This window comes from Eriocheir sinensis, chromosome 66 (assembly GCF_024679095.1).
Source record: "Eriocheir sinensis breed Jianghai 21 chromosome 66, ASM2467909v1, whole genome shotgun sequence".
Taxonomy (NCBI): Eukaryota; Metazoa; Arthropoda; class Malacostraca; order Decapoda; family Varunidae; genus Eriocheir; species Eriocheir sinensis.
Window position 1 is genome coordinate 9,113,261 of NC_066574.1, and position 10,626 is coordinate 9,123,886.

A 10,626-nucleotide genomic window follows, 5' to 3' on the forward strand; every position below is an offset into this window, starting at 1 on the left:
TAAACTATCAATCAATCAATGTTATAATTTCCGGCACACAATATAATTCCCTACCCATTGCCTGCCACATTATATCCAGGAAGTCCTTCACAGCACACTCCATAAGCCAACCCCGTGTCTCATCTGATTTACCGTTCAAATTTTAGCTTCACATTCACTCCTGCTCCTCCACACTCCCAATACTTTCCTCTAGGCGAGCTGGAACTCCTACACACTTTGCCTCATCCTTGTACAGTTCCAGGAAGCTCATGCAAATTTTGTAGGTACTCGAGTTCCTTCAGGCCTGATTCCTATAGTGTAAAAGGTATACTTTAAGTTAATACCCGCAACTGAACACTTTTACAAGGTAGAGCTGATATACTTGAATGGATTCTACATACTAGTTAAATTTCATTACACTTCTCCAGTTTTCCAGATGTAATGCAGGACAAAAAAAAATCTACATCAACGGAAACAGACAGGGGGCAAAACAAAATAGAAAGACAGGAACATGTTGTACATGCAAACACCTTTGTATCCAGACATGAGGCACGGCAGGAGCTGCTTCACTTCAGGCTGCTGCCCTACGGCTAACATTAGCCTCTATTTCTCATGCCTGTTCAAAGTACAATACTAAACTTCCTTGGTGCCGATATTTTATTTATGAATCAGTCTTGTGTTGATATTAGATACTATTCAAAGGGAACAGTCATCAGCTGCATTAACATACAAGAAACCATTTGTACAATATTATATTTGTAAAGGAAATTACATGTCATAAGGATTACCCCCATTACTTGGTGCTTAAATAATAAATATGCCAAACATAAAAGTTAGTAATTTGCTGCCAAACATTGGCACTCAATTCATGTTTGAACTTATACTTTACAACCAAGCAACAGATACTTCACCTGCTGATCACCAAGCTGATCACTTGAAGGCTTCCTGTATGTAGACATGCCATTAACTCTTGTAGTAGCTTTCAGTCTTTCATTTGGAAAGCACCACCTTGCAGCATCTGGCATCTAATAAAAGTTGGAGGCATTACATCTTTTTTCCAGTTTAGATCTGGTGGAGATCCATAATCAATTTACATAAAATTTTAGAAAATGTACAAACAGAACAAAATAAAACAGCATAGATTCTGACTCAACAGCAGGAGTTATATTACATTTTGGCTGGTTGTCTAAGCCACAGCTCATGACTTATCATGGATGTTTCTAAAAGTCCTCGGAGCGGACTTCTACGACCTGACCCTGAAGCTCAGCAAAGAAATGTTCCATGTTGTTGTCCGTGACCCGCTCAGACGAGTGTATGACATAGCGAGTAGTCTCATCAGTCTCAAGGATATGCACTGGTCTGGAAGTGAGCTTGACCACCTTGCCTTCCCTTAGTATCTGGGTCTGCTCCTCTACTGGCTGGTGGGAATCGGCCTCTTCTGCTAACCTCACTGCATGGATGGCCTGGGCAGCCTCTTCCTCAACTGTGGCTACCTCATGACTGTTAGCAAGGAGACTGGGAGAGTTGAAGGTGATATAGGCTTCAGGATTGTTTATTTGGCCGTGGACTGCAAGGTGAGAAACGCACAATGGTTTCCTCATGAACCCAGCACAGCACACTTTGCATTCATATGGTTTTTTCTCTGAGTGGATAAACATGTGGGCATTACGGTTTTCCCTGGAGGCAAAAGTTTTCTCACAGACGTGGCACTTGTGCGGTTTGTCCCCAGTGTGCTTCCTGATGTGCCTCCTGAAATAATGAGGGTACACAAAGGTGGCGTTGCACATTTCACATTTGTATGGACGATGACCCGTGTGAACACTATTAATGTGGTACTCCAGCAGTCGCTTCCTCACGAAGGATCTCTGGCACAGTTGGCAGTGGTAGTTCTTTTCGTGATAATGCGTTGCCTTTATGTGCGTGAGCAAGTTGCTGCGTTGCCTAAAAGTGGAGCCGCAGATCTCACACTGGTACGGTTTTTCTCCAGTGTGAGTGAGAATGTGCAGTTCTAGGGTCTTGTGAGTAGAGAGGGCCTTGCCACACACCTCACACACATAGTTTCTAGCACCCTCATGGGACCTTAGATGTGTGTTTAGATGGTATCGAGTATAAAAGGATTTATTACACACATGGCAACAGTGAGGTCTCTCACGGTCCACATGAATTTTGAGGTGAGCTTTGAGGCGATACTTGGTGGTGAAGCTCTTCTCACACTCTTCACACTCATAGGACTCTAGACGGTCATGAATCTTTATGTGATTTCTCATAGCAGCTTTGGTTAAGAACAGTTTGTGACACTGAGGACAAGAAAATTTTTTGCCATGCTTTTCTTCTTTCTCCAGCACCTCCTCTACCACCTCCAACACGTCCTCCTGCAGCTCCATGGAAACTTCTTTATCTATTGGCATCTCGACCTCTCCTTCCTCTGCAGCAAGGGCTTCTATCCTCATCAGGCTTTCTTGGGAATCTTCCATAGATTCTAAGTCACTCTAGAAAGAAATATATGCAGGTATATAAATAAAACATAAGTAGATATGAAAATCAATAAAAGTATGTTGCAAACAACAAATCGAGAAAGATTCCTTGAAGCCCACTCACCATGATGTCTTCCTTCTTAATTGTTCTGAGAGGAAGAGGGGATCTGAGATTCTCCTGGCCATTCTCTTCTTCAGGTACTTCCTCCAGCTCTAGCTTCACTGGGCAACTGTCTGAGGCCTTTTTAATTATCTGACCTCTCCCTTTGGGGCGGCCTCGGCCCCGGCCCCGCAACCTTGGACGCCCTGGAGGTCTGCCGCGTCCCCGACTGTGTTTGCTACCTGTTAAACTCTTTTTTATTAACTTCAATGGCACTTGTCACAATTATCTATATTTACACTTCAGCCTGGTTTATTTCATTTGTATTAAACAGCTGCAATCATCTGCAAACTACCAGAAAATCTTTGACCACAAAAATTAGAACAATGCAAAATAATTTGTACCAGTATATTAGTGGATTCAAGAAGCTAAGTATAAGATACAAGTGGTAATAGTGAGCAGTGCAATATAGTTCATGACATAAGAGGCTGATTTACAGAGGGTAACTACATGAAGCTTACAGTCAGAACCGAGTAACTGATAGATTAAGAGATGCTGTGTTGGAAATTAAGTCAAGCTACATGAAATTGCATTTGGGATATATTCACCAATTCGTACACTCCATTCCACACTGAGTAAGTGTGATATCTGTGTTCCCACAGTTTACCTTCTCCTGGTTGTCCCAGGTATAGGTTTTGGGAGGAAGGAAAATGAAAAGGAAAAGGCAAGTGAAAGATGACAAGAAAGTGATCACATACAGGTCTGCAGAACAAAGCTGAAAGAATTATTAGGAAGAGCAAGAGTAGGAATACAACACAATGCTTGAGTAAGTGAGGTATTAAGAGATTTTTAAGAGGCCAGAGGTTAGGGCAACTGAAGAAGTTGGATATAAAGTGTGTGGAGGAGGACGGAAAGATTGCATGGTGGACAGATGAGATAAAAAGAACCATTTGAGGAGAAGAAAAGGATCTACAAGAAAATGTTGAAGAGAAATGTGTTGGAAGAGGTGAGGTAAGAGAGAAAGTGAAGAGTAAGGAACTGGTGAAGATTGGTTAGGGAAAGGAAAGAGAGTGGATGAAGAATTTGGTAGGAAGATATCAGCAAAATATCAGAGGAACAAAAATCTCTTACAGAATCAAGTTAAAAGGAAAATGGAGGGTGGAAAGGAGTGACACTTTCAGAATAGAGAGGTGTGCTTGCAAAAAGGAATGAGGAGACAAAGGAAGTATTGAAGAGGCCTTTAGAATCTGTGATGAATGAGACTGAGAGGGAGAACAGAAGTGAGCAGCATCAATGAGTCATTGGGAGCATACACCAGGGAATGCATTGCCTCATCCGCCCAGTGACGAAATTCCCAGGGGTCCTTCTGAGGAAGCCCCCATGTGTGCTCCTTCTCCATAACATTCACCTCTTGGCAGAACCATCAACTTGCTTAAGCTGCAAGCTCTGTGAGTGCCTCTTTATCCTCATATATAATGGATTATCCATAAGTGTTGAAAAGTGACATAGCAAGGACAAAACCCTGCCTCACTATCATGCCCACAGGAAAGAAGCTGAATACACTCCCCCAACACTTCGTAACTCTAACTCCCAGAGTGGAGGTCAGTCAACAGATCAGCAATCTTTGCAAGAATCCCATGGAGTAGAAAGGATCCTAGTATGCCTCACAATGCAGAATCAAATGTCTTCTTGAGATGAGATGCAACAGATAAGATATCAAAAGTGTCAGTTTGCCCCTTCAAGTCACCATTTAGTATCCATGCCTCAGTGTAGAGTGAGGCAGGGAGCACACACATCCTCAAGATCCAAATCATTGTCCTTCTGATGCATACTAATTAGAATAGTGATACAAATTGATGAACAAACCCTATTTGAGTCTATGATCAAAACTGAGGAGGAGACATTGTGTTCAAAGTGATGATGAGCTACAGAGAATTACTATTGACAAATGATTGTGTGAGTTACAGTTACTCACTCTGAGGCATGTCATCAAGGCTACTGCTATCATCATCCGCAGGTTGGAAAGTGGTGGTAGGGGATTGGGGTGCTTGATTAATTTCTGATATTGTCCGTTTGTACCTGTTGACAACCACCTGAAAAGTCAAAGCGAACAAATCACACAGAATTTCACACAAGACCCAAACACATTAAAACCCCTTTACTGTGCTCTACTTAAGGACATCATCTGGTGTTTACAAAGGGGAGGGAAAACATTAGGAGACAGAGGAGAGGCAATAATATAGGCAAGAAAGCTAGCTTCCCTCCACTGCAAGTATTAGGACAATAAATCCATCGTTAAATGAACACACTACATAACAAATCTAAAACATGAGGCAAATGATCTGAAATTTAAAAAACTCATACCTGTTTTTTAGTTATCACTTGTTCCTCAAGAGAATCAATGTCTTCTATAAGATTGAAACACTTGGTGCATACAATACTGGAGTGAACTGTGCCCTTCTCCAGCTGCTGGTTCAAGATATCTTCCAGTACAGCACACAGCTCTTGCCGGCGATGGCTCGTCACGATCTGGAGAGGAAGACAGTAGCTCATGAAAGTCTTTTTATGTAAAGGAGACATATTAAAAAATAAAATAAAAATAAATAAAATCACAAGCCAAAAAATTTTGTCATAAGGATGATCAAACATGGTCCCAGAGGCAGCTTGCTACTACCCCTCTTAAAAGAGATTCAGTCATAGGATAAAAGAAATATAGTTGACAAAAGGCTGTTCCAGAATTCACCAGAGAGAGAGAGAAGAGATGTAAATAGGGATTTCAAAAACTAGATGGAAAAAGATGGAATAGAACCTTATTTGTTCAGATAATACATAAAGATACACAAACTTATGAACACTATGGTCTATCTATGAAATGCTACAACCTTCTACTCTCACCTTCCCTGTGAAGAGAGGAATAGCAGATCTGGCTGAAGCTGACAGTTTGCCATTGCAGACCAGGCAGTGAGGCACACTACCATTTGCATTAAACTTTATCTCTTGTACTCTCTGTAAATATATGCAATAAATTAGGAGTAGAAAACTTATTCATAAATCAATCTACATCATAATGTGTATTACTTTTATATTTGCTGCTGCCAAAGAAAAAAAACATATACCTAGTATTCATCATCACAGATAGTCACTTTATGTACTTGAGAAGGTATAGTTGTGAAAATCTTATTTGTTATCCTAATAAAAGCATATCATAATCTACAGCTATTATAATCACTCACAAAATACTGAAATAACATAAATTCAGATTTTAAAGGTTTAAAGCCCAAAGGTAACAAAACTTGCACAGGATGAAGTGTGATGCCCCGTTTTGGCAAACCTCTCTGTACTACAGTGCCACAGATAAGTACTGTGACTGGAGATGTATAGGACTCACCTCCCTGGGGTACAGCCAACAACACCTGATTTATAATCAGTACATAGGTAAGAGCTGCTATATGACAGACAAGAGTGTATGAGATAATAACTAACCCCAAACTAGATTATTTTAGATGTTTCCATACACTACCTTGGTCAAGACTGTGTGGTGGTGAACGTCAAGGGAAGGAAGCTGGACGTATATCCTCCGCTCAAACCGAACATTGCCGCAACACATGTCATCACGGATCATCTTGGACCATTTCTTCTTCTCGTAGTTTGTGTTGTTTTCAATCTTTGGGGAGAGAAAATGCTAGATGAATTACAAATTAATTGGTACTCACACAAATATTCTACACTGAAGTATATGCTTGGTACATCATTTAGATGAGAAATTATTACAAAAATTACTGAAACTATCATTTTAACGAAATATCCAATTAATATTTATCATTTATATTTAATTGAGTATATAAAGTTTGAGGAAAAAACATTTGAGTGTGGCAAGGAGCATACGCCCCAAAATTTACTATTATAGTTTACGTCTTTGCCCAAAAGCACATTTATCAGTGATATTTCTGCACTGATTCAGGCGAGACACACATTACTCCAAGATGAACAGGATCACATTTGTGGAGTCTTACTTTGTAATCTGGAAGCTTGATGACCTCCTTGAGCACTACTTTGGCAGGACAGCTGGGCTTCTTGGAAAGGCTGGAGGTGCTGAGTTTCTGGAGGTGATGCAGAGAGTCAGGTGACTACATGCATAAAACATGTGCATTGTCACTATTACCATTACTCTGGTTCTTGTTTTTTTCTATCCCCAATGTAAAGCCAATTACCCAGTCAATTAAAGGAGCAATCTAAGAGTAAACTAACTAGATCCCTTTTTTTTAATACTCAGAGACTGCAAAAATTACAATCTACCCTATTCACAAAAATGAAGTTTTAAAGTGAGGAAAGAAGTGCCATGAGTAATGCACCCAGCTCTGATGAAGGCACAAATTTTGGCTGTAGAAATATGTATATATCTGAGTGAGTGGTTTGATACTATAGTCTTTTGACTCTAACTTGAGCCCTGTGGCTTGGCCCAGGAACCCCCCCTTTGTTTACACATCTAGCGATGACCTGCACATGGCGATCTGTCTCACTGTTAGTCTGTACATTATCTATTTATGGAATATATCTACATTCATAATACGACTGCATGGTGTTATGAATGGCTTGGGATTTGAGGGAAAGACAACAACTCTGTAAACCTTCCATTTCACTTGGCAACGTGGCTCATGCGATGATGCCGCACCATTCACCCTTCCACCACCATGGAAGACTCACGTAGGTCTCACTCTCGCGTCTTGTACAGCCAAGCAAAAGATATTATATATAACATAAATAAGAAAGGGGGGGAGTGTAGCGAGCTCCTCTGAGGAGAGTGATGGGGTGATGTGGCAGTAGCGCGGCTCAGGGGAGCCGTGCCTAAAGGCTCAAGTTAGAGTCAATCGACTATAGTATCCATCTCTTTCACTTGTACACTGATTCATTTTATTGTATAAAAACAGTTTTGGCCCTTCACGTAAATGTTTTCATGTAATGTAGATATTTGTGACTGACCATTTTCATTCTTCACCAATAGAGCTAATTATGTGTATTAAGATCTGCATATCATAGTATGTTTTGACAGAATACAACCCTAATAACCCTAGGCAACAGATCATACTCATGAGAACACCAACCTTTGTGTTGGCCCCATAATGACATGTCAGCTGTTTGGTGCCCAGCACAAAGAAGGGAACCCCATCAAAGTCCAGCCGGGTCCCTTGATACTTCTCCCCCTCCTCCCACACCAGCTTGCATTCTGCCACATTCCAAGCTGAAAACAATGCAATGATTGTGAAATTCTGAAGGATTGTTTTCATGTCAGTATTTCATGTGATAAACTGAATAGTGCTAAGCAGATAAAACTAATATATACCTTATTGTTTTGTTGCAAAGACAGCCAGCATACACTGCATTAACCATATACTACAAATAAGAATGACTCAGTGTGAAATGAGAAATTACAGCCTACTTACATCTTCATACATTTAACAGCTATAGGCTTCAGAAAAGAACAGAGTCTGCAAGAGGCCAGTAAGCCTATACAAGGCAGTAAATAACTAAAATATATATATATATATATATATATATATATATATATATATATATATATATATATATATATATATATATATATATATATATATATATATATATATATATATATATATATATATATATATATATATATAACAAAACTTACTCTTTAGAAATATCAGTTTCAATGCGCATGATATAGAAACTAGTGACCTGTCCATATCCATGATCCCAAATTTACAAAGAAAGATTCTCTTCCCTCAGTCAAATAATACTACACTGTCCAAACCTGCTGCCCTAACATTACCATATATGGGGAGAAAAGTTTTGGGCTGCCACTCCAAACTACACTTACAGGAGCCACCTGACCTCAAACGCCTAATACAGCATCTTATTTCTGAGTATGACCTGGCACATTAACTGTACTGGGGCTGAGAGGAGATAAAGACAGGCAATAGTGAGCCACATGAAAACATTATTGGCTGAAAGCTGGAAACAATGAGAAAAATAAGCAAATGAGACCAAGGAAGGAAGATCATTGTGTAGTGTAAAGACCAAACAAGTGATACAACGCGTCAGAGGTCTACAGAAGAAGAAGGAAAAGAAGAAGAAAGCCTGTATCATAAGCCACAAAACCCAGTGTGAAGGAATGCAGGCAAAACACAGCAGAAAACGACAATAACAGCTTCAGATAAAAGCAGACAAGGGCAATGGGTGGACAGAACCTTACAAAAAAAGTTATGCATGTGGGTTTAAGGCGTCAGAGGTCTACAGAAGAAGGAAGAGAAGAACCAAGTCTTTAAGCCACATAAACTAGAGTGAAGGTATGCAGGCAACCCAGCGGAAAATGACGAGGACAGTTTTAGATTTAAGCAGACAAGGGCAGCGGGTGCGTCTAGTCTTCCATAATTATACAAGCCAGTTGTGCAAGTGGGTCACAGAAACAGAGGTCGCAGGTCACAGGAACCCTCACAGGACAGGGCAGCAGGAGGCGGGAAGGCGGCGGCGGCATACTCACAGGACGAGCCGAAGGAGGGGTCGGCCTTGGACAGGTTGTATCGCGTGCCCGTCCGCTCCTCGTGCGCCTTCACCTCGCCCTCCGCCTCCTCCAGGGTGAGCCAGTACTCCTGCGTGTCGGCGGGCTTGACATCCTCGGCGGGGACAGGGTCGGCCATCTTGCCTTGGTAACACTCCCCGCGCCGTGGGTTGGTAACACTCCCGGCTGGCCGTGGGCTGGGCGGCGGCGGCCTGTTCCAAGGGACGGAAAGATAGTGAGGGGCGATGTGCTCGATTTCTTCTGTAATCGATTATTTAGATTAATTGTGTGGTCTGTAATATATTAGTTTTCGGTTGCTTTCACCTTAAAATAAATCACACAGTGATCTGGATCTGGATCTGTGATGTGCAGGGCACCCGTACAGGTGCATATAATAATACGCATATTTGTGTCGGCTGTTGGGGGGACGGGGGAGCCGAGTGTGCAGGGGAGAGAAGTGAATCAGGTGTAATATTGTTAAAGTAGAGTATAAGGCCCTTTTCACACGGGGCCACATTTTTTGCAGCGCTGCTCACCAGACCTTGTTCAGCAGCGCTCCCGCTGGTACATACTGGAGATGAATGGATCCAGCAGGCTTTCACACGCAGCCATGACCACAAAAAAAGTAGCACTGCAGAGTGCATGCAGACGGATTAGAGTGGTTGGCTTCGCCGCCGATGTCGACCACAAAAAGATAAATGGACTGCTCGTCACGATACATGACATTCATGCAATTGGAGATCTCACACGTACAGCTGCAGCGGCACCGCGCCACTTTTTTTTAGCAGCGCGTGAGTGGCGTGAGTAGCGCCCCATGTGAAAGGGATTAAGGTATAATACTGATTAGTGTACTCTCTCTCTCTCTCTCTCTCTCTCTAGATAGATAGATAGATAGAGATAGATAGACAGATAGATAGATAGATAGATAGATAGATAGATATAGAGATAGATATAGATAGATAAATAGATCGATAGATATAGATAGACAGATCCCTCCCGCGGCCCCGCTGCACACGAGAGAGAGAGAGAGAGAGAGAGAGAGAGAGAGAGAGAGAGAGAGAGAGAGAGAGAGAGAGAGAGAGAGAGAGAGAGAGAGAGAGAGAGAGAGAGAGATCCACTCTCGCACTACAACGTTGGTGAAGAAAAATTTGGTGCAGTCTGAATTTACTTGTCTACATTTGAGTTTTATGCCATTGTTCCCCGTGCGCAAAGTGTCATCGATCATAAACAATTTTGTTCTATATATGTTTGTTCTATATATACTATATAGTTATATATAGTTCTGTATATAGAGAGAGAGACTTCCACGTACGTACGTTCTTGGAATTATGGACTCTCCTTGAAAGAAGACTCGATCATGACGCACAGTTACCTCGTATACTGCTTCTAGATTACTGATAAGAATATACTGCGTTGATACTATATTGCGTTGCCAGCAATGAAAAGGCGGAACAATAACTTAATATATAGTATTCAACCTTTACTTTTGCCATAGATACTTTCAAGTGTTACTCTTAATAGGTGACTAGCCTATA

At 41.3% G+C, this 10,626-nt stretch overlaps 1 protein-coding gene across 2 annotated transcripts; it reads right to left on the minus strand.

Annotated features, from left to right (window-relative positions):
* Positions 1-714: 714 nt before the first annotated feature.
* On the minus strand, positions 715-9,431 carry LOC126987838 (zinc finger protein 3 homolog). Of its 2 annotated transcripts, none has more exons than XM_050845233.1 (10): positions 9,416-9,431; positions 9,074-9,303; positions 7,656-7,792; positions 6,567-6,653; positions 6,074-6,217; positions 5,449-5,559; positions 4,918-5,082; positions 4,529-4,646; positions 2,578-2,795; positions 715-2,468 (listed from the first exon to the last, which is right to left on the minus strand). In XM_050845233.1, the coding sequence occupies exons 2-10, from the start codon at positions 9,228-9,230 to the stop codon at positions 1,200-1,202; spliced, it is 2,406 nt and encodes an 801-aa protein (XP_050701190.1). In that variant the 5' UTR covers positions 9,231-9,303; positions 9,416-9,431; the 3' UTR covers positions 715-1,199. The 2 variants fall into 2 exon arrangements, with proteins under 2 accessions (XP_050701190.1, XP_050701191.1); XM_050845234.1 differs by lacking the exon at positions 9,416-9,431 and adding an exon at positions 7,895-7,944 and having other exon boundaries at positions 9,074-9,222.
* Positions 9,432-10,626: the final 1,195 nt, after the last annotated feature.